Source organism: Lissotriton vulgaris, chromosome 7, assembly GCF_964263255.1.
Source record: "Lissotriton vulgaris chromosome 7, aLisVul1.2, whole genome shotgun sequence".
Lineage (NCBI taxonomy): Eukaryota > Metazoa > Chordata > Amphibia > Caudata > Salamandridae > Lissotriton > Lissotriton vulgaris.
In genome coordinates, this window is record NC_141695.1 from 201271792 (window position 1) to 201297627 (window position 25836).

A 25836-nucleotide genomic window follows, 5' to 3' on the forward strand; every position below is an offset into this window, starting at 1 on the left:
TAATTTATGTTTAAATTACATGTATTACTTATAAGTGTTAACATTTACAAATAAATTAAAAAACAATTACAAGTTTAATGTATTATTTAATCTATGTTACATTTTTTGTTATACATAAAAAACTATATTTTGTTCTTCAATATTTTCCACCACAATATTTTTAACAACAATATTTTTGTACTTACCATTATGAAGATAGGAGGTCGATATCTTTGACAATGTTAATTATGTCTCGATATTTGTGTAACTCGATATTCTGGTATTCAATAATCTGTCAGTGATCCGCTTCTTGGACATCTTGAGGTCCAGGGAAATATGGTAGCGGCTTGAAACTCCATGGATGGCCGGACTATAGTTCCCACACTGCACTAGTCCATCTGGATTCAGCCGATCACTTGGAGGGCTCAATGGCCAGTGATTCTTCAGTTCTTCAGCATCGATTTACCTACAGTTTCCAGGGGTCTAGTCCTACTAGTCCAAGGGAGTCGGACTTTGCTTCTGGTGCTCTTAGAGGTCCCTTAGTCTTGGGGAAACAACCTTTAGCCAAGGACAAGCCTTGTCCATACAGTTCCAAGAAGTGTTGCCACAGGTCCAGAGTATTCTTCTGTTTGTTTGTGGAAGTTCCTGCTATTGATGACACACGTCCCTTCTGCGTCCTCTTTGATGCAAGCTGTATCAGAACGGAGGTTCTGGTCTCAAGGGTGACCCTTAAATCCTAGAGTTAGGCGAGTTAGGGGGAGGGAGCAAGTAACCAATGTGTTGCTTGTCCCTGGAGCTAATATGCCCCAGATTTGTCAATACACGGGGGGTTGGTCACCATTGTTACCCAGAACCCTCTATTCTGCCACTCCTGACGATGGCAGAAATCTAATTTTATTGTAGAGACCAGGCTGCTCACCCTGAAGGTGTGGTTAGCCTTCTGGGGGTGTACACCTCCTTGACTAAATAATTTCCCACCTGTCTAGGGTGCAAAAGTGCCTGGGGTAGGGGGAGGGCTGGTTTCTCCTCAGGGAGTCAGCCCAGATGCATATCAGATGTGGTGCAGCCTTTGAAATGTACCGCCTTGATGTGGCACTTCTATAGCTTGCATGGGAGGAGCAAGGTATGACCTCCTTCCTGTCCAAGCCTTTGTTTCTGACTCCTGGGAGTTCACACTGCTTGGCAGGAGGTCAGAATCATGTCATAGTGATAGAAAATGTGGGAAACACAGACTTGCTAGCTAGAGCACAAAGAAGCTCTAGCTCAGGTAGCCACCTGGGTGCATGCCACATTGCCTTCAACAAGAGATTTGTAGCAGGGGCAAAAAGGCACATTTTTTATACCAAACACGACATATTTATGCGGTATTATAATGGAGCCGCCAACCTCAGATTTTCCCTGGTGCCAGCCCTGCTATCCTATGGACAGTCTATCACTTAATATGTCCTTTAATGGTAAAGGGAAGTGTAGGGCCATATCCACTTGCACTTATATGTCAACACCTTTGAAATAAGGCACCCTTCCTACTGGGCTTTTGGAGGCCTTCCTTAGGGGTGACTGGCATAGATAAGTGATAATGATTCGACTTTGTCACACATGATGATGGTAAAGTCGAGTTTTATTAGTTTGTATTTCTCCTGCAGTTTTCAATGGCAGGCCTGCTCTCAATTGTTTATTTGGGTTACTCAGGTTGGCATAAACAGTGCTGAAAGCCAATGGGACCCCTTTACCACCCATGCTCTGGGAACGACTAGTACCATATACTAGGGACTTATAAGGTGGGGTAAAGTCCTTGCTAATTGGATTTACCAATCCACACAGTTTTGGAGTAAGAGCAGTGGCATTCGGGATGGGTTAGCAGGCTTGGGTGCAGTCTCCAAGTCAAAAACAAGCATCTAGTAGTCCATCTGGGTTAAAAATGGGGGGAGGGCATCTGCAAAAAGCCCGGTTCCTCACACTCCCCCATGCCAACACACTCAGGAGACTCTGTCCAATCCTAGGAGACGTTTCCTAGCTTGTGAGTGAGGAAGAACGTAAAGAAAACTAACTACTATTGCACGGCCTACTCTACCACACATCCTCTTGTCAAGGTCACTCCCTATGGGCAGTTGACTCATCTCAACGGTAACGGGGCCCAGTTTCAACTGGACCTATTTGGAGCATACATACAGCTGTGTATTTTTCTTCCTTCCCTTTTACCTTATGTAGTGAGGTGCCCACCTCTGCTAACCCTATCTTTGCTAGGGCAACACCTAGCTCATCCACAAAGGTCACCAAACACGTGAGCAACCCTACCCTGGTCAGCAGGAGCCCCACTTTCTTTTGGCCCTGGGTTTGGCCTTCCATGCCAAGTACAGTGCTGCCATGAAGGTCAGCACACAGAAGAGGCTACTGACAGCTTTCAGTATCCAAAAAAACACATAGAGCTCACCACTGACATGTGGTTGAGCTAGCTAGGAACAAGTGTGGGTTCTTCTAACCTCTCTTGTTGTTATGAATAAGGGCTACCACTTTCTGTGGCAGACACCCTTCTCCCACGTTTCCTAGTGTCAGTTCAGCTGTAGCACCTTGATTCTGAACAGGTGCTTGACTTTTCAGGACTTTCTTGCTGTCAGAAAAGGTCATACCAGTGCCAACTTTGGGGCTCTCTCCTACTGGGTTAGAATGCCTTACTGGATCGCTAGTTAAGAGTGGCTTCCTTTTCCTTTTATTACCATTTTCCTTTTCTTTGGGGGTCTAAGTCTCCTATCTTTGGACAAACTACAACTATATGCCAGCTAAGGGTATCCTCCATGTGAAGGGGCACTAAGGCTACAGGTCCAACTGTGATATCCCCTGGAACCACCCATGCTCTGGGAACAACTAGTACCATATACTAGGGACTTATAAGGTGGGGTAAAGTCCTTGCTAATTGGATTTACCAATCCAAACAGTTTTGGAGTAAGAGCAGTGGCATTCGGGATGGGTTAGCAGGCTTGGGTGCAGTCTCCAAGTCAAAAACAAGCATCTAGCAGTCCATCTGGGTTAAAAATGGGGGGAGGGCATCTGCAACAAGCCCGGTTCCTCAAACTCCCCCATGCCAACACACTCAGGAGACTCTGCCCAATCCTAGGAGACGTTTCCTAGCTTGTGAGTGAGGAAGAATGTAAAGAAAACTAACTACTATTGCACGGCCGCCTCTACCACACATCCTCTTGTCAAGGTCACTCCCTATGGGCAGTTGACTCATCTCAACGGTAACGGGGCCCAGTTTCAACTGGACCTATTTGGAGCATACATACAGCTGTGTATTTTTCTTCCTTCCCTTTTACCTTATGTAGTGAGGTGCCCACCTCTGCTAACCCTATCTTTGCTAGGGCAACACCTAGCTCATCCACAAAGTTCACCAAACACGTGAGCAACCCTACCCTGGTCAGCAGGAGCCCCACTTTCTTTTGGCCCTGGGTTTGGCCTTCCATGCCAAGTACAGTGCTGCCATGAAGGTCAGCACACAGAAGAGGCTACTGACAGCTTTCAGTGTCCAAAAAAACACATAGAGCTCACCACTGACATGTGGTTGAGCTAACTAGGAACAAGTGTGGGTTCTTCTAACCTCTCTTGCTGTTATGAATAAGGGCTACCACTTTCTGTGGCAGACACCCTTCTCCCACGTTCCCTAGTGTCAGTTCAGCTGTAGCACCTTGATTCTGAACAGGTGCTTGACTTTTCAGGACTTTCTTGCTGTCAGAAAAGGTCATACCAGTGCCAACTTTAAGGCTCTCTCCTACTGGGTTAGAATGCCTTACTGGATCGCTAGTTAAGAGTGGCTTCCTTTTCCTTTTATTACCATTTTCCTTTTCTTTGGGGGTCTAAGTCTCCTATTTTTGGACAAACTACAACCATAAGCCAGCTAAGGGTATCCTCCATTTCAAGGGGCACTAAGGCTACAGGTCCAACTGTGATATCCCCTGGAACCACCCTTACTCTTCTTATTTCTCCTGGCACATAATGATCTGGGGACACAGACCTGCCAAACGCTATGGTATGACTGACACCTCGGTCTCTCACGCCAGTGGTCGACATTCCATTTACCTGAATGGAGTGGAAGTGCTTATTAACACCACCAGGGATCACTAGCTTACTTTTTAGATCCTTCTTCCAGTTAAAAGTTAAGAGGACCTCCTAATCTGAGGTGTCCTCCCCAATGTCTACACTGGACAACTCAGTGCTAACCACCTTTTTGAGACAGCCTAAATACCGTTGTAGTGCCCTGTGTGTTTGCAAAGCTCACCCTGTTGTCTAAGAGTTTTGTAAGTCCTGGGCCCCCTTTAGTCTGCTTGCTAGAGTTAAGGTGGGTTTTTATTCACCTTTTCTTTTGGGGTACTAGGGTCCTGAGGAAGTCTCTTTGGTAGGCTTACCACCGACTTCCTTTGCTTTGTTTGGCCTAATTCCTACTTCTTGAGGTCACCCCTTTGTTGTTTTTGGATACTTTTATCCATACCCACTCATCAGCCTTTCTGCCCAGCTCTCTACAGTTTGAAAACTCTGCATCTGGTGTATCTTGCTTGAGGTACAATTGGATAGAATGTTTTCTTTCATAATCAAATTATATAGCCCATCATATGTGTCTATCTCACTGCCTTTAATCCAGCCTTCTAATGCTTTGACTGACAAGTCCACAAATTCCACTCATGTCTGGTTTTGACCTTTGTGTGTGACCCTATACCCCACTCTTCTTTTGTGAGTCCAGACACTTCTTAAATTGTTTTCTTCATATGCTGATAGAACTCAGCCACATCTTCATTAAGGGTCAGCAGCCTTATCTGCCCTTTACGTACGGAGAATAACTCCCAAACTAGAAAGCCACAGTATTGATTACCTATCCTACTCATTTTTCAGGACATCTACAAAAATGCAAACCATTTGTCTATGTCATTACCATTACTAAACTTGGGGACAATCCTTTCAGGACATCTTAGAATCAAAGGAATCCTCCTTCTCCCTATGGGTATTGCTGCCACCATTTTTGGGGTTCAAGCCCATATTAACCCTTCTTACCTCAAGGATAGTTCTTTTCTCAATTCAGGATATTTTTCCTCCCGGAGAATATGTGAAGCTCATCCTCAAGAGTCCCTACCACCTTACCACTGGGAGGTCTCTTAGAGTGACTCCTGTAATTTAGCACTGGTGAAGGGGGTCTGGGAAAGGTTAGAGAGTGTTTGTCTCCACCTTCTTCCCCTCCATCATGATCACTAGGCAAGATGCTCACCATCTCATGGTCTAATTTTGAGGAATGGCTCTCAATCTATGATCTTTTCTCTTCATAGGAGCTTCTCAAGTTTCTCCTTTTTAGCTGTCACTCTATAGCTAATGCTGTTTGCTTTGTACAAAACTCATAGGTCACTGATCCTCAGGGCTGGGATGACTGCTAAGTTGAAAAACCTTGTCTGGATTTGGCCGATCCCACAGAGGGCCTGATGGCCAGTGATTCTTCGATTCCTGAGCGTCATTAAGCCTCCTGCTTTCAGGGGACTGGTTCCACTAGTCCAAGGGAGTCTGATCTTGCTTCTAGCGCTTTTAGGCGGTCCCTTAGTCTGGGGGTATCAACTTTTAGCCTAGGATGAGCCTCGTTCCTACAGGTCCAGAGTATCCTAGTGTTTTATGAAGCATGTTTCTTCACTTTAAATTCCCTCACATTTAAACACATGACTGTATTATCTTGTTATAAATATGGCACCATGTCTACAGGCCACGGGGAGTAATATGACACGCTGTTTGTAAAGAAACTTTAGCGAATAGAAGCTGTCAGGCTTGACAGGTTAGCCAGTCGCACTCTTTTGGGGAAATCAATCCCTTCTGTATCAATACAGTTCAAACGAAATGGGTAATCATGACAATATACCAAGATAAACTGTTGGTTACACAGGTTTATTCTTCTGGTTCTTCTGGGCCTGACAGCTTCTATTCGCTATCATTGAGAACTCCCCTAAGGTCAGAGGGAGCAAACCAGTCAGCACCTAAGCCACCAGAAGTGCATCAAACTCCGATTTAACCTAGCAGAGTGCCACACCTCCCCCTCTAGATGTAAAGAAACTTTGACATGGGAGAAAGCTAACATGATGAACTTTATGCAATGCATATAAACACAAAATGTAACTCTTCAATTGAATTTTCTCCCTCTTAAAATTGTCACATTTACACACAGTATGCATCTTGCTCCCAGCGGCTGGTAGACAGGCTGACATAATTATAACTGAAAAATACTGCCAAATTTTAAAAAGGTCATAAATTTCAAGGGCAGAAAAATATACCTTCAAGGGCTGAAAAAATGTCCTTATTATGACCATTTATTGCAGAACATTTTTTTGCACTTTAAATTTCTCTCATTTAAAATAAAAATGGTTGTGTGTTTGTGTTGTACATGAAATGGTGCCACATATGGTGAAATGTATGTCCAGTACCATAAGTTCATACATCCCCACAGTCCATGCACTCACTGGCGAACATGGCAGTGCTCCTAATCAAAGTATTTTATTCAAACCATAGTATCAGGCTCCATGGTCATTAGGTTTAAAGTCAATGAAGCTGGGCAAGTGAGTAGGTGGCCTTCAGTAGGTCATGATGATTTTCACTGATCAGAAGTGGCTCACATTCCACAAAAGGTTGGAGATCCCTGGGTTAGACGAATGCATTCGCACTTCTTTTAGATGATCAAAGTTCGTACTGTTTTATTCTTATTGTGGTATTTTTATGATTGTTATATTTTGGATAAATGATTGTACATTGTATTGTCTTTTCTTATATTCTTTTTTAACCTTCAATTATTATCTGTACTGTAATGTTGATACACTTTTATGTACTGAGTGGTGCGAACTAAAGTTTTGTGGTGATGATAGCTTTTATTCATCCTGGAGGTGTTGTTTCCTCCTTGCACCCATGTCCTGATGAGACCCTAATGCCTGGGCTGGAACGCGTTGACCCAGCAGAACTAAGGAGTCTGATGAAACTTGAATACCAATAAAGAAATTGGTCACGCACATTTTGGATGTAGTAGAAGATTGATTGTCCTCCTCTTGTGTGTATTGGACTACCTCGTGGTTGAAGTGCTCAAAAATATGTAGCTACCAATTGTTTATAAAAATGGGTAGGAAGGAATGAGAAATGATTTGTTCAACCATTAATGTTGTTGTTTTTGTGATTTTGTGTCTTATATCTAAAAGGATAATGAATTAAAGAATTCATAAATTTATATATTGAAAATGGTTTCAATTTGATTTGGAGGGGGTATGTAAACAAAAACTCAGTTCAATTAATTTTGGGACCTTGTACCTGTAAGTAGGGACTAATTTATGTTTTACCTGCTGAAAGTTCTTTATCGATTCCTCCACATGCCACCCCTGTTCTTTCGCTTGCACAGACTCTATAGCAGTACCCTCCAAAAGCGGTGGCTAACCAGTGGATGTTGCAGTTGTTTGAAAAATTGTTCTTAGCACTACTTTTCCTACATTAGCTTGTTGACGTGCTAATACATCTACACAATAATATTTGGTAAATAGGTGTGGTGTAGACCATGTAGCTGCTTTACATATGTCTGCTATGGGAATATTTCCTAAAAAACCATAGATGCTCCTATTTTGCGGGTAGAATGTGCTCTAGGAGCAATAGTTTAAGCTCTTTTAGCTTTAATATAGCAAGTTTGGATACATTTAATAAATAATCTAGAAATACAAGATTTGGAGATAGGATTACCTCTATGAGGCAGAGCAAATGCAACAAAAAGTTGTTTTGTGAAAATCTTTTGTTCCATCAATGTAGTATAATAGTGCTATTTTAATAGCAGGTGTGTGTAGAGCCCTTTCTGCTACTGAATCAGATTAAGGGGAAAACACAGATAACTCAACTGACTGTTTAATGTGAAAAACAGTCACTACTTTTGGAAGGGATTTTGGGTTTGTACAAAGATCCACTCTGACTTTATGCAGTTGAAAGAAGGGTTCTTCTAAGGTTAAAGCCTGTAGTGCACCAACACCTCTTAATGATGTAATAGCAATTAGAAATGCAACAATCCATGAAAGAAACTGTAATGGACAATTGTGTAATGGCTCAAAATGTTGGCCCATAGGTCTTGTGAGAACAATGTTCAGGATCCTAACAGGTGCAGGTGGTACTCTGGGTGGTATTATTCTTTTAAGCCTTCCATAAAAGCCTTAATTGCTTGGACTTTAAATAAGGATGAATGTTGTCTGTTTTGTAGATATGCAGCTATTGCTGCAAGGTGTAGCCGAATGGATGTGTAGGCTAATCCAACTCGCTGTAGATGCAAAAGGCAACAAATAATGCTTTGTTTGGATGCATCTAGTGGATCAATGTTGTTGTTATTACAATATATAACACATCGTTTTCACTTTGCTGCATAGCATGCTCTAGTGGTGGTAGATTTAGGTATCTAAACTCTATGACTTTAGGAGCCAGATCGCTAGGTTGAGCTCCTTCGGGTTTGGATGTCTGATTGCTCTGTGTTCTGTGTGAGAAGGTTGGAAGTAAGGTACAAGTTTTGGTGTGGAACTACTGACAGTTCTAGTAGTATGGTGAACCATGTTTGACAAGCCCATGTGGGAGCCACTTAGATTAATGTGAGTGACGTCTGTCTGAGTTTCGGAATTAGAAATGGAAGGACACGGAGAGAAGGAAAAGCCTAAGCCAATATGCTTGACCAGGTTCATCCATAAAGCATTGCCTTTAGACGTATGGTGTGGGAATCTGGAGGGGAAGTTTGGATATTTTGAGTTCTGTGCTGTGGCAAAGAATTCTATCTGTGGAAATCCCCATTTTTGGAACAACGGAAGAGAGCCTTGGGATGAAGCTCCCATTCATGTACTTGTTGCCACATCCTGCTGACGATGTCGACAAATTGGTTGTGCATGCCTGGAAGGTGTTCTGCTAGAAAATATATTTTGTGATGTATTGCCCAACGCCAAATGTTCTGAGAGAGGCATGACAACTGTAGCGAGTGTGCCCCCCCTATTTTTGTACATAGCACATGGCTGTCATATTGTCTGCTCGGACAACAGTTAAACTGTTAGAAGCTTCAAGTAATTTATGTAGCGACTTCTGTGTCTGGTGTCCTATAAGCCTTGAATTAGATGGGCACCCCAACCTGTGAGAGAGGCATCTGTTGTTTGCACAACTTGTGGAATGGAGCTGATGAAAGACCACCCTTTTGATATGTTTTGTGTGTTTCACCACTGTAGAGAGCAATACGTGGGGCTGTCTACCAACACTAGATCTGGTAATTGACCCTGTGATTGATTCCACTGATGTGCTAAGCATTCCTGTAGCGGACGCATTTGTAAACTTACGTGTGGCACTATTGCAATGCATGAAGCCATCATTTCTAACAGATACATGAAATTCCTTACTGTTCAGTATTGGTTGTTTTGAAACTGTAGTAATAAAGTTTGAACATTATGAATTCTGGCTGGATTGGGTGAGGCTCGAGCTGTATGAATGTTTAGCGTTGTTCCCAGATATGTTTTTTTCTGTGATGGTTGAAGAAGGGATTTTTGTGCATTGACTGTAAATCCCAATTGACAGAGAAGGTTTATGGTATTTTGAGTATGTTGTAGACACTTTGTGTGTTGGCTTTGATGAGCCAATCGTACAGATCTGGGAAGACATGAATTTGTTGTCTTGTGAGATGAGCTGCTACTACTGCTAGACATTTGGTGAATACTCGTAGGGCAGTAGTTACTACAAATGTGAGCACATTGAGTTGATAATGCTTTCCTGCTACCATTAATCTGAGGTATTTGTGATGTGTTGAGTGAATAGGGATGTGAAAGTAGGTGCCTTTAAGTCTAGAGCTGACAAAGTAGTTTTGTTAGAAGTGAAGCACTTGTTGAAGTGTGACCCCCTATAAGTGTTCTGATAGTATGTTTAAATTTAGAGGTCTGAGATCTAATATTGGACATAGAGAACCATCCTTCTTTTGGATTAGGAAGTAAAGTGAGTAAACCCCTGACCCTTTCTTGTTGTATTGGAACTGGTTCAATAGCTCCTTTTGTTAGACGAGCTTGTACCACTTGTTTGAGAAGTTGTTAGAGCTCTAGCAGGAGTTTGTAAATGCAAGGTGGAATATTGGAAGGATTGCTTGTGAGCTCCAGGCAACAACCATGTTGGATAATCTTCAACACCCATTTGTCTGATGTTATTGACTGCGGATCACTGAAACAATATCGACGGACCGAATGTCGAATACAAATATTATCGACGTAATTATATCGATTACAAAAATATTGACTCCCGATACTTAAACATAAAAATACACAAATATCGACTAAACAATATCGCAAATAAAAAACATCGAAAACAACATTATCGACCCTAAAAAATATCGCAAACAAAATATATCGCCTTCCAACACACATAAAGACAAAAACAAAAATATGGAAAACAAAAATATGGACCACTAAAATATCGCTAAATCAAATTATCGACTTCACTATACATAATAAATAAACAAATATATCTGATAAAAAACACAGTAAATCGTAACATAAATCAGCATATTTATATAAAATATAACATACTACAAACAAACAATAAATAAACAACAACATTTATAACATATAAAACATTTTTACAATACAATAGGTTCATGTAACATAATCATAAAAAACATTATACAGCTCACTTTACAAAATAATATTAAATAAAAATAATGAAAAATAAATACATCACAATATAAAACCATTACCGAGCATCTACAAATCGAATCGCATAACTATCAAAAAAATTCAAAATATCTCTAACAACCAATAAAAAACACCAAACAATTACAATGAACAATCAAATCAACCAACACATAATTCAAACACTATATAAAGAAAGAAAACACACAATTAGATACCACTTGGTGCTACAAAATGTGAAGAAGGGGAAACTCTGCCAAATTTTCACCAGAACAGAATGCTGCTACCATCAAACGAAGGATAAAGAAAACAAAAGTAAGTACCTAACATTAACTACTAGGCTTAGCACTACAAGCTACAAATAATAAATTAAACAATAAACTAATGATTTTCTTTAAATGTTACCATTGTTTGCAGATATACCACATTTAAAGAAAAATAGGCCAACATTTACAAACCTATCAACTCTAAAAACAAAGTAAGTATACAAATTAAAATAACAGAGACAACTTATAAAACGAAACTTAGAAAGAAAACTTCCAAATGAAAAGGAATCCAATAATTGTAAACAAAACATATACAATAAATGATTTTACTTTTACCAACAGAGCCATCAACAAAAGAAACAGAGAAGAATACCATCAAAAACCAAAGCACAGCCCTCCAAACAACTGAAAAACTGGTAAATATACTGTGAAAATGTGATAAATGTAATGATAAACGTAAAACAAATCTAAATTTCTCTATGTAACATTTATTTACTGTAAAAAGAAACCAGAACAATGACAGAAGAGGCTAAATTTGTAACTTCACAGAAAGGCAAAATGCTCTTTGTTATATGGGCTATACATATACCCAAGAAAAACATCAATTGAAAGTGTTTTGGAAATGCAGCAAATATTACAGTAATAAATGTTATGGTCGTGCTATAACTCATGAAACAACTGTAACTAACACAACTGAACATAACCACCCCCCCAATGTGACAGAAATAGAAATTAGACAAATGCTTGACTCACTAAAAGAAGCAAGCACTAACACAGACCGCCCATCTACAACTATTCTCAAAGACCATCTAAGAACTCTCCCCCAACATGCAGCTAGCCAACTCCCTTCTATAGATTCTCTAAAAAGGACAATAGCTAGGAAAAAAAGAACAAGTACAGCTACACCACCTGCCTCAAAAACATTTGAGCAAGTCCAAATTCCACCTGAACTAACAATAACCCATAATAACGAACCTTTCATCATATATGACAATGCATCTAAATAAAAAAGAATTATAATGTTTGCTACAGCAGACAATATGGTGAAATTACACCAATGTGAAACATGGATGATGGACGGCACATTCACAGTGTGCCCAAAACCATTCACCCAATTATACACCATCCATGGACACTATCAAAACTGCAATATCCCCTTCATATATGCCCTACTACCCAACAAAGAGCAAACAACCTATACTGAGGTACTACATAAAATAAAAGACCTAACAAATAATTACTTCCCCCAAAAATTATCATTGTCTTTGAGAAAGTAATGATAAATACAATTCTACTGACCTACCCTCACACAGCAATCCAAGCTTGCTACTATCACTTTAACAAATGTATATGGAAACATATACAAAAATCTGCCCTAAGCACCCAATACTGCACTGACAGTACTTTTGCCTACCAGGTAAAAAAATTAATTACACTGGCCTACGTTCCAGTTACAGACGTAGCGGAACATTACAACCTACTAATAGACAGCCCCTATTATAAAAAAAATGAAACAAAACTAAGCCCTCTCTTAGATTATTTCGAAGATACATGGGTAGGGAGACTACACAGATCAGGACACAGAAGGAAACCTAAATTCCAAATCCCCTGGTGGAACGTCTACCTAATTAGACTAAACAAACAAGCTAAAAGCAACAACGCTGTTGAAGGATGGCACAATGCTTTCCAAGCAGGTACAGGCAGAGGTTCCCTAACCCTACATAAACTCCTTCAAGCATTACAAAAGGAGCAAAGCTACCAAGAACTCTGAATGGAGCAATCTATAACACAATTAGGCCCAAAACTTACTAAAGAAACTAAACAAATGTACAACACCTTACAAAGCCAAGTAACCCTATGCCCAACTACCAGAGACCTACCATACCTATCTACCATAGCTAAAACAATTCTTTAAACATAACTCACATACATATACTATTCAAATAGTAAACATAAAATATACATATTAAACACATGTTATGAACTGTAAATAAATTATTCGAACATATTTAATATATTTATTTAAATATATCTAAATAATTTTCTTACAATTTCTAACATATACCATAAAATTGCATAAAAATAAAATGACAATCCCACCCAAAAAATAATTGAAAAATACTTACTCACTTTGTTGCTGAAGAGAAACCTTTGTAACAAAATAAATCATTCCTTAGAAGTAATCCACCCAAACAATTCAAACGAGATCATCCAAAAATAACACGAAATCCCAAAAAACTTTTTCTCCAAAACAATCCACTCGAAAACCCTTAAAAACACAAAAATGGTTCACAAAAACAGAAAAAGCGCTCCATGGAAATGTAATGTTAATAAAATAAAAAAACTCATCCATAACCATTCTTCTCCATAATAGATCCAACGATAACCCATTAAAACCCGGAAATAGTGTAAAATATAAAAAACACTCCAGGAAAAACCGAAAATGTTAGAAAGTGTGTCTCTAATATATTAAAAAATAATAGAGACCCTTCTTAGGAAAAAAAACGCTATCTTCTCCCAAAAACGACATCCACATGAAGTACCTGTTACCTATAAACATTAGCAATGTATCTGTAAAAATTACTATTATTAATATTTTATATATTAATAATAACTTATTTCAAAAATCAAAAATGTAAATATTATATTAATGTTAACAAAACCTACCTTTTTGTGTTAATGTTTATAAATATGTGTACTACAAAAAATGTTTAAAAATACTACCACAGTGTAAAAAAAGTATAAAAATAATTGTTGTATATGACTTGTCTAATTAATCTTTATTTTTACATTAAAAACTGTGAAATAAACAAAAAATTGTACACTTAATACATATTATTTTACTTAAAAATAATTGTACTAAATTATGTTTGCAATAATAATTTTTGGAAACAAATGTACAACTGTGATGAAAATGTCAATATTTTTAATATATTTCATGAAAATAAAAATGTACAGATAACATTTAAAAATGTCAATAACATTATTTTCGGATTTCTTATTTTATTACCTACTTTTTGAAAATAATAAAATATTTAAAACATGCTGTGACTCTGATTAATTAATTTGTATTTACTAACAATTACAATTATTAATTCATATTATTATATTAATTTCACCATACAACATGAGTTAAACATACTCAATATCATTACATATACTCTCACAAAATACTAAACATTCATATATTAAAATGTACTATTCCCACTCCATAAACAATATATTCTACCAAAATGCTGAACAGTCAACTCAAATAATTTATCATTCCCACTCCACAAAGTATAAAGTCAGAGAAAGTGCTAAACCCTTAACCCAAATACATTTCTATTCCCACTCCACCAAGTATAAACTCAAGGAAGGTGCTGGACACAGAACCCATATAATTTACTATTCCAACTATAAACTCAGGGAAGGTGCTGGACTATCAAAAATATAATTTACTATTCCCACTCCACCAAGAACTAACTGAAGGAAGGTGCTGGACACAAAACTCATATAATTTACTATTCCTACTCCACCAACTATAAACTCATGGAAGGTGTTGGACACTCAAACAATATAATTTACTTTCCCACTCCACCAAGTACTAACTCAGGGAAGGTGCTGGACACAAAACCCATATAATTTACTATTCCCACTCCACCAAGTACAAATTCAGGGAAGGTGCTGAACACAAAACTCATATAATTTACTATTCCAACTCCACCAACTATAAACTCAGGGAAGGTGTTGGACACTCAAGCAATATAATTTACTATTCCCAGTCCACCAAGTACTAACTCAAGGAAGGTGCTGGACACAAAACCCATATATTTACTATTCCCGCTCTACCAAGTACAAATTCAGGGAAGGTGCTGGACACAAAACCCATATAATTTACTATTCCAACTCCAGCAAGTCCAATCTCAGGGAAGGTGCTGGATACAAAACCCAGATAATTTACTATTCCCACACCACCAAGTAGAAATTCAGGAAAGGTGCTGGACACAAAACCTATATAAGTTACTATTCCAACTCCACCAACTATAAACTCATGGAAGGTGTTGGACACTCAATATAATTTACTATTCCCACTCCGCCAAGTACTAACTCAGGGAAGATGCTGGACACAAAACCCATATAATTTACTATTCCCACTCCACCAAGTACAATTCAGGGAAGGTGCTGGGCACAAAACCCATATAATTTACTATTCCCACTCCACCAAGTACTAACTCAGGGAAGGTGCTGGACACAAAACCCATATAATTTACTATTCCAACTCCACCAAGTACTAACTTAACCCCTTCGATGCTCATGACGAGCTCAGCTCGATATGAGGTACACCTCTTGTGTGCTCATGACGAGCTGAGCTCGTCATGAAAAAGGGCATTCCGTAAATCTCAGCACAGGAGGGGAATAGGTTTAGCACCCAAGGTGTTAAGGAAGGTGCTGGACACAAAACCCATATAATTTACTATTCCCACTCCACCAAGTACTAACTCAGGGAAGGTGCTGGACACATAACCCATATAATTTACTATTCCAACTCCACCAAGTACTAACTCAAGGAAGGTGCTGGACACAAAACCCATATAATTTACTATTCCCTCTCCACCAAGTACTAACTCAGGGAAGGTGCTGGACACAAAACCCATATAATGTACTATGCCCACTCCACCAAGTACAAATTCAGGGAAAGTGCTGGACACAAAACCCATATAATTTACTATTACTACTCCACCAAATACAAACTCAGGGAAGGTTCTGGACACTAAACCCATATAATGTACTATTCCAACTCCACCAAGTACTAACACAGGGAAGGTGCTGGACACAAAACCCATATAATTTACTATTCCCACTCCACTAAGTACAAAGTCAGGGAAGGTGAGGACACAAAACACATATAATTTACTACTCCAACTCCACCAACTATAAACTCATGGAAGTTGCTGGACACTCAAACAATATAATTTACGATTCCCACTCCGCCAAGTACTAACTCAGGGAAGGTGCTGGACACAAAACCCATATAATTTACTATTCCCACTCCACCAAGTACACATTTCGGGAAGGTGCTGGACACAAAACCCATATAATTTACTATTCAAACTCAACCAACTATAAACTCATGGAAGGTGCTGGTCACTCAAACAATAAAATTTACTATTCCCACTCCGCCAAGAACTAACTCAGGGAAGGTGCTGGACACAAAACCCATATAATTTACTATTCCCACTCCACCAAGTAGAAAGTCAGGGAAGGAGCTGGACACTAAACCCATATAATTTACTATTCCCAATCCACTAAGTACTAACTCAGGGAAGGTTTTTTTTTCCAATGAGAAGAGGGCGAGGTTTTCTAGAAGCTTCGCCTCACTTTGAATAATGATATTTAAGTTAGGAGCCGAGGGGGGTCAGGTGGGAAGTTCACCATAGAATAGACGTATTGCTGTGGAATGGTGACGGAATTTGAGTCCTGATTGAAACTCCTTCCTCGTCTATAGAACAGACTTCTGACAGCTTGAGCGGGCAAGGATGATGCAAATTCAATCTGTGAGGTGTTTCTAACCACTCTCTCTCTCTTGTATATATCTCTTGTATATATTTTCTACTCTTTGCCATTTCAATTGTTCGTTTAATCATTTATTTGACGTTTGGGAATCTGCATCTACTGAAATATTTGGCTTACCTTTTTGAACATAGCATTAATCAACAGTTTTTATGAGTCTTCTAAACTGATATATTCAGCCTGTCTTTTTAAAATTTTGCATTAATAAATTTCCATGTGTTACTTTACCTACATTTGAGTTTGTTTTCTTACCTCGCCTTAAGGAAGTGCTGGGTCTTGCCTTGCCTTTTGGGAGTGTTGGTTTAGGGTGTGTTCTTTTAGCCAAAAGTAGCTTGTCCTTTTTCTTTTTGAGAGGGATTCTGTATTCTGGTATTACTGGTTTTGCTGTTATGTCTCCAGTATCTGGATTTATGTGGATCTTCTTTTGTTTAGGATCTGGGCTTTCCTATATTTTCTCCAAAATCGGCTCCAGTGGCTTTAAGGGAGTGCCTTTCTGTTTCAGCCCAAAGTTGTCGATGCTGAGCTGGATTTTTGCTTTTTCTCTTTCAATACGAGATGCTTTGGAACCAAAGGGGTATCATCGCGGCTCGGGCTTGAGCCGGAAGGCGCCACTTGCTGTTTTGATGCTGAGCCAGAAGGTGGGGCACTGGAATCAGATTCTCAGTGCCGACCATGGCCTATTGGCAGTGGTGGCCCAATCGCCTTTTGTTTAGATGGAGTGGGTTTGATGGGCAAAGGGGCTTGGTACTCACAGGATCCTGAGCAGCCAGAAGGTCTTGGGACTTGAGTTCGATCTTTAATCGGAATCAGAGTCCTGAAGGGAGAAGGCCTCTTCTTCCTCCACTGACATTTCTTCCTGCTCCTGCTCGATGTCCTCACCGAAGATATCAGGGGTTACCTGAATACTTTGTAGCTGCATGCCTCTCTGTCGAGCCCAACATTCCAAAAGTGTCTTCTCAAAATGGAACGACCAACACGCATCGCAGTGTTCCTCTTTATGTTCCAGGGAGAAACAGAGGTTACAATCCTTAGGCTGGTCGATAAGTGGATATTTGACATGACATCAAGGACAGAATTGAAATGGCGTCCGTTTCATCGGTGGAAGACTGGGTGCTGGTTCTTGAAGTAGAAGCCGAGGAAAGAGGTTGGCCCGAAGGCTGCGGTTTGAGTTTTTCAGAAATATAGATAAGGTCTTCTTAGATTTCGACACAAAAAGGTGGAGAAAGAATCCAATATATAGAGGGTAGAGAAAAATTGTGAACTGAAGGGATCCCGATAACGGTTTCAAATCGGAAAGCCGCAATACAAGTCCAAACCTGATGGTGGAAATAAAACAATCTAACATTGAAGCTGATGCCCATGGACACTATCACCGAAAGGAGGAGTCACTGAAAAAGACTTCTTCAAAGAAAAACAACTTGCAAACATCCGACCCAACAAAATAGTTGTCTAGATTCACAAAGGGAAGGGGTCCCTTGGGTGAGGAATCTACTGTTAGATGTCACTACCAGAAAAGAGATCACTGCAGGTAAGTGACTCGTTCTTCCTGGACAGTAGAAAAAATGAAAAGCTGCCTAGAAAAATGCCAAGTGACGAGAGTTCCTTTCTCTGTTTTAATCAAGGTTAGCTTCAACATTAATTTGAATGACAACAGACTTACCGTGGCTGGTGCTTGCCCTGTCTCTGGTAACTCTGGCACTGAAGGGGATGAACCTGTTTAGAAACATGACAGTCAGATGTTTAGGTGCACTGAACCATACAGTGGTACCTATTTGAAAGCATCACAGAGCATGAAGGTAGACATTGGTTGCAGTGATGGAAAAAATTAATTGATGATGGAGTGAGTCTCACAAGGGTCTAATGTAGTTGATAGAGTTTGTGAAACTTGAGCTAAGTAGGGCAGGCCAAGAAGTGACATCCATGATCCTACAAGAGATGTCATAGAGTGTGGGTTCTGCAAGGCATAGAGTGAGGAGAGCTACTAGCAAATGACGGATTGAAGAGAGTGAGAATGAACAACTATATCGATGATTTTAAATCTACGGAAAATTAACAGTTAAAACTACTTTTTTATGTAGCGTACTCAGCTATAACAGCATATTTCCACTTCTGAAGGATTATCTGCTGAAAAATCCGACACAGCTGAACCCACCTTTATCAATCTGCTCTTGTGATGTGGCGAGGAACTGTTTGCCGAAGGCCATTCTAATTGATTGTCTAGTAGCCAAAAGCAAGAATGTGAGCACTTACAATTATTCTGATTGGTTGAAAGGCAATTTCAGAATTCTTTCAGCAAGTGTGGCTGGCTTCTTTCAACCAATCCAATCAGAACATATAACTGAGTTCATCATATGCTGCAGCCTTTCGGAATGACTCTAGCGATGGTAATGAAGCCAATAGTGTATGTCTATTCATTCAGAAGCAGGTCAGACAAAGCAGGCTATGCGCTCTGATCTGCTACCTCGTAACACGGTAGGAAAAATTATTTCCAGCTACCAATGCCAATTCTTAGAGCTGAATGAGGAATAACAACAGTTTTCATTATTTAACATCTTCATTCATTTGACCATTTTTAGTAATGTATGAATCAATAATTCAGTCAGGCTAGTTAGTTTGTCATTTAGTTAGTTTGAGTCAGTGTTGTGGAGGATGCACGCAGTATGTGCCTGGTACTCTGAGCTGACTTGCTGACAGATGTGGGCCAGTCAGCAGCATATATGTGTGTGTAGAAATAAACTGTAATTTCCATGGCAGAGGGCTTCTGTGAAAGATGCAGAGGGGAAATACTGCCCTATAAGAGGAGGCATGTCCTATATATTTCTCACTCATTTGAGATTTCTGATAACTGCAGACCAGTATCATCCTTATCCAATTTTACTTATATACATGATTTGTATCGCACACTACAAACACAGTCATCTCTAGGAGCGTCTCAGCATCTCCACATCCAGATTTATTTCATTATTTGAATTTATTCAGTTACCTAGAGCATACCTAGAAAATGCAAATTTAAAAAATACCATTTCAAATTTAAAATGTTTATTAGATTATATTCTCCCTTGTTCAGGATTCTGCTTTGCTAATGGCGAATTATTCATTGTGTCCCACAGTGCAAACTGCCCTTCACCTCTCACTGCATTTGTAACCTACTTATTTATAAAGTAATAAATAATATTAAACTTGAGTAACAAAAATATTTACTTGCAGCAATGTTAGTGCCTAGCAGAACAAAATGATCACATCTGGGGCACCTCATAGCTTACTGAGGTAACTATAACTTTCGGGCCTGCCACACACTGCTCATGTCATTAGAGACGTCATTAGTGATATCATCAATAATGGCCTGAGTAATGTAATATGTGCGATCATAAGCAGTGAATGGCAGAGGAGCAAAATATACATAGCACAGTTGACTATAACTGGTGAGTTTTTTAGTTTAAAATTATATTTTTAACTAACATTTCACCTAACTGTAATGTCACTTTAGCCTTTGATTTTTCAGTGAATATCTGTGGTTTTGTTGTTAACAGAAATGTAAGATCTTATTACCCTATATAACTATATTGTCACTTTAACCTTTGTTTTTTTGTTATATTAAAAAGTATGGCTTCTTTTCTTTTTTTTTCTACATCCAGTAGAGTTCTGTGTTCCTTCAGACATTTGTAACTGTGCAAAGAGTGCTGCTTTGTAGAACACACAACCTACTTAATAGTTTATTAGCTGCCAAGTACGACCCTCCAATAGCACTTGGGACTCCAACAGCAGTACCGACCACCACTCCTGCGATCTGTCCTCCACTGAGGCTTTCGGTCTTGTTGTTCTCTGGAAGAGGATGAGACAAAAGTGATGGATAACCTATCAAGGAAGTATGTTATTTCACACACATGTAGAGGAGAGACCAGGGGCTAGTATTTTCCTTATTGCTCCATTAACACTCCTTCTTCATGCTGTATTTGAACCCAATCACTCCCTTCCAAAAATAGCATCTGCTTTTGACAAGCAACACCTTGTTCCTATGACCCAGGATGAACTTGGTTTTCACTGCAATCCAAGGCCCCATTTACAAATGGCACAGTACTGGCGGGGTGAAATCTTTGCATCTTTGCAAAAGTAAACAACAATGCCATGTGGTAACATTCTGTGAGTATGTTGCAATAACGAGCTAATCCGTATTGATTGGGGACACTCTTTTTAAGGTTCAAATTCCACACAGAGCGGCATATTTACGTCTTCTGGTACATCTCTGCAAATCAGCAGGGATGAGCCAGAACAGATGCGTCACGTAATCCCCCCCCTTGCCCCATCACAGATGCGTCGCATTTACAATGCAGTGCACCATGGTGCAAGGAGGGGTAGATGCGTGACGCATCTTGAGGCGCACGGGCGGTGCATTGCTGGAGTCACGTCGCAAGCGCGACACAACTCCTGCAATCCACAGGGGCCGCCCATACTCAACATGGTGCCTCACTCTTTACGCCTGCTTCAAGCAGGCGTAAGGATTTGACGCAGCAGTGTCATAAAACTGACTCAGTGAATTCTTGTAGATTTCACTGCGTCAGTTTTACATGGCTTTCCTGCGAGGGAACCCTGCAATAGAACGCCCACATGAAACCTGACGCATGTTTCATGTGGCGCAGGGCTATACAACGTGACGCATCTGCCTAGATGCCTCACGTTGTAAATAAGTCGCAACGTGGTGCATGGTTTACGCCGCCACTGCGTCTCAAAAGTGACGCAACGGTGGTGTAAAAGTGTCGCAAGGGGCTTGTAAATCTGCCCCAGAGGTCTCTATTCTATGAGGATAAATGCTACCATTAATCATCTGTAAGCAGGTGTGAAATGAAATGTGTGGGGCAGTGTAGAGTGGGGGTAGTGAAACAGCAGCTAGACTGGGGAGATGCCTTCCATGCTCCTCCAGAGCTGACTTTAGCATTGTTGGTGCCTGTGCAACAATGATTTTTGGGACCCTCACACCCTATGTCCACCTCCTTGGCTTCTCTCACTAGCACCAGGCAAAAGTGCCTCTCATATCTCCAATCATAAGATATCGCTAAACATAGCGCCACCACCCCGAGTCAGCAACATCCCACAGGTCAGCACCCAGTGCTCCCACACTGGTCGCACTGCCCTAAAGCCAGCCTTGCCTCCCCCATGTTGGGGTGGGGATAGGGTCGTGGACTCGTAGCCTCTGTCCAATCCTCCGGAAATTTTACTGTCCAGGTTTTCCAGCCAGTAAGATCGAGTAGCTGTTGTGAGCACTGGGCTAGAAAGGATAGGCCCCTAAATGGAATGGTTTAGAGCAGCACATAGTGTACGTCCAGACCTTAGAGCAGCATAACAATAAACCAGGAGACAAAAGGTCATTTTTGAGAAATGACAGTGAAATTGAAGTACTTGCATACGATTAACTACAAATGTTCCACTACAACTGGATTTGTGCTATGTATTAAACCCAATTTATGAGTCACAAAAGCTTGTGACACTCACAAAATAAGTTTACCTACCCTTTCCAAATCTTAACTGGAAAGGGATCTAAAAGGGGTGAGCCCTCCTAACTGCTACTTACAATGGTATGAGTTAATGGTTTGCAAAGCCACTGATAAGTAACTGACTCCTCAAAGGTGGTAACTTCAGGTCTGGGAATTATGTTGGGCGAGCCCTGCTGTCTTCCCAATATATACACAAACAAAGATTCCCATTTGGGAATGCAAACACAGGAATGGCGATCTCCTATTCCTTGCCTGCCATCATCCAACTGTTTAGAGCTAATCATAGGGTTTGCATTAAGCGACATGTCTAGCTAGTATCATTCTAATGCAAGTGGTTCTGTCGGGTGAACTCAATTTCTTTTACAATAACAACATTGATTATGCACAAAGAAAAAGAAACACACATATGTGAAGTTAATCAACATAGATATATTGTAAGCTTCCGATTGATATATATTTCATTTACAATTTACAGAATTGAAAGGCTGTCAAGAACAATAATCGTTGTTGATAAAAAGATGAGTGGTATTGCGAATAAGTGATATAAAGGTGACAAGGTGTTGTAGGTGAATATAATATATACAGTGCTTTACAAAACAGTATATAAAATGTTGACATCACTACACATCTGTTCCTAGACATATGATTCTCTAATAGGCCTCTTATTAATTTCTGTAGTTTGCCATGGAATGAAGAGCAAGGGATATGGATTGTGGGGCACATCAACGTTTTGACCCAAGACAGTGTATGATTGTGAGGTCACGGTGGGTCTTCTTCAGGACAAGGAACGAACAGCCATATGGAAGGTAGCAATTACCAATTATCCTTTGCATGGTTTGAGTGAGACAGGACCACCATCCAGTTGGATCCTAGTATGGATCACGAGTGGGAATCATGTTGCTCCAGTGGGATACTGAAACAATATGTGGACGCTAGTAGGGAGGAAGAGTAGAAATCATGTTGCTACAATGAGATACTGAATCGGTATCTAGTCACTCGGCAATTGCAAGGCACGGAGTGAATGGGGGACATTATATTTTATTTTATGTAGTTAGTATCATTAGGCATGTCATCTGCGACTCTCTGCATCTGGAGAATTTGTGATTGGACCGAATAGGATAAATTTCAGTGCTCAATTTGTCACCACTATTCATGACCTTTATCTTTGTACATTTTTTTTAATGGTGTTTTATGTAGCGCAAACTTGACGCAAAGGTATCGGAACACTTAACACAAGCACCAGTTGCGTTACATGAGGACACATTAATTTTTTTAGGCGCGGGGAAATCAAGTGATTTGCCCAGAATCACAGGATGTTGCACATCCTTGCCAAGACTCAAATCCGGTTCCCCGGATTTGAGGTCAGCCGCCCTAGTGGTTAGGCCACATCCTCTCCCCATGTGTCCCACAGTCGCATACTGTGGGGGCACATCTATAATGAATGAAGCTGAAAACGTTTTTGCAAATGGCCAATTACAAAGTCCCAATAAATACATGCTTAAGTGTATTTTAGATCCATAAAATTTTATATATCATTCTATGTGATAGCAAACAAATGTAACCATGTGACACACAATAAAATAACCAATGGATTACTAAGCAACACAGGAAAAAAGATGATTAAAATACACAATGAAGAAAATTGCAAATGTCATTAAACAAACACAGAAAATGGAAGCATAAGACAGCCTTTATAGTTTTCTCATTTGATCTCCAGTCACTGAAGACCTACTAACTCTGTTGAATGAAAGACATTGTAATGCAAGTAAACTTACCCAAAATGACTACCTCGATGTCTATTTCAGTTGCAGATTGGTTCGCCCCTTCTGCCCGCACTGTGTATCTGCCAGTGTCTGAGAGCACTGCATTGGAAATGTTGAGGGAGCCACTCGAGAAGATGGTGATGCGTGACTGATACGCACGCGCCATGGCCACCGTAGGATCGCCAACTATCCAAGAGACTATTCTATCAGAATTCCTTGTCCAAGTGATGATGGGGTTCAGTTCTCTGGGTGTGTACCCGATGGGTATAGAGATGGTGCTTCCTTCGAAGAAGGTGAAATTTCTACCAGCATCTAATTTAATGGCAGTACCTGCAAAAAGAGCAATAAGGACATGAAGCAGAATGAAGTAGAGAAGGAACTAAAATATATATGGACAATCTGTGAGCAAGGGCGACCCCCTGAAACGCGTCAGATTTTGTGCTTCCAAAAATAAATACCTGTGCCAGAAATTGGGATTTGTGTTGTTCTTGGTTCGCCGAGAGGAAAGTGCTCAGACAGCGTATTATTTTCAAAAGTATATAAACATATATATATATATATATATATATATTTACATATATATATATACATGTAGATAGATATAGCTATATCTCTCTCCATATCAGTCTGTCTTTATTTCCAGGGGATTATTTTTACCCTTGGCCTGGATTCTCCTACCTTAACCCCTTCGATGCTTGTGACAAGGTCAACTCGTCATGGGTTTTACCTGCGCTGTGCTTATGACGAGTTGACCTTGACCGTCCTGACGCTCTCAGTAGCGGTCGCTCCCCAAGCTCCCTGCTCTACTCCTGGCATCGTTTGGCTCCCTGCTTTACTCCTGTTATCGTTAGGCTGCGCTCTTTGCCCTCATTAGAGAAGTGTTCATCTGCTGGCTGCTGTGTAGAATCGCGCTATACTGCGATAAGCTCTGTCGAATTGTTTTAATATTTATACCTTCAGCGCTCGCTGTGTTGCTCTGATTCAAAAGTGTTGTGCTTTGAAGATTTGTAGCGCTTTATTGAATGATCGTAGAAGCTGCTTGATTTTGCCTTTGTGACCCAGCCTCTCTCTAGTTTCGTTTTTGCTGCTGCTCCGGCCATTTTGTTGTTGTTGTGCCTTGGAGACCGTCCCCTACCCCTCGGACCCGCCTCCCAGCTGATCCTCTCTCCCACTGATCGCATAGCCCTGCTCCCGCCCTCGGCAGCGCTGTGACCATCCTGACGCTCTCAAGCTCTTCGATGCTTGTGACAAGGTCAACTCGTCATGGGTTTTACCTGCGCTGTGCTTATGACGAGTTGACCTTGACCATCCTGACGCTCTCAGTAGCGGTCGCTCCCCAAGCTCCCTGCTCTACTACTGGCATCGTTTGGCTCCCTGCTTTACTCCTGGTATCGTTAGGCTGCGCTCTTTGACCCAGCCTCTCTCTAGTTTCGTTTTTGCTGCTGCTCCGGCCATTTTGTTGTTGTTGTTGTGCCTTGGAGACCGTCCCCTACACCTCGCACCCGCCTCCCAGCTGATCCTCCCTTCCCCCTCCACTTCTCCACTTATGACAGATGCATTTGCGCTCAGCGGTCACGCGCAGCGGTCGCGGCGAAGGTGCGCCAAAGGTAAGCCCGTCTACGCCCGTCCGCGCCTGGACCGCGCCCAGCGCCAGACCCCCTGGCCCCCGCAAACCGCACTCCTCCCGCAATTCGTATGACGCCGCCACCCTCTTAGCCCTCAACCCCGGACGCAGTCCATGATGCTATGAAGCTGCCCCAAGACGTACCCATGGTCCCTTCGCCTGCCACTCCTGCAAGTTCGCCTGCATCAAAACCTACACCAAACCCTCTTCCTCCACACACAGCTCCGACTATAACCTGAAGTGCATCCTGCTGAACACCCGCTCGGTCCAAAGACACGCCACTGAACTCTGGGACCTACTAGACACTGCGTCACCGGACATCGCCTTCCTTACAGAAACCTGGATGAATGCATCATCAGCACCCGACATAGCCATTGCCATCCCGGACGCTTACAAGATCATCCGAAAGGACAGCACCAACCAAACAGGAGGAGGCATAGCCATCGTCCACAAGAACACCATCAGAATCACGACCAGCCTCGACGATACCCT

General features: G+C 40.8%; 1 protein-coding gene across 1 annotated transcript in view; it reads right to left on the reverse strand.

Annotated features, from left to right (window-relative positions):
* Positions 1 to 25836, reverse strand: part of LOC147701192 (uncharacterized) — a 339006-nt gene that overhangs the window by 144939 nt on the left and 168231 nt on the right. The window contains exons 12-14 of the mRNA XM_086929317.1: positions 23733 to 24050; positions 20174 to 20290; positions 18129 to 18181 (exon numbers count right to left, since the gene is read on the reverse strand). Coding sequence (XP_086785443.1) covers positions 18129 to 18181; positions 20174 to 20290; positions 23733 to 24050 — 488 coding nt within the window. The remainder of the gene's footprint in view (positions 1 to 18128; positions 18182 to 20173; positions 20291 to 23732; positions 24051 to 25836) is intronic.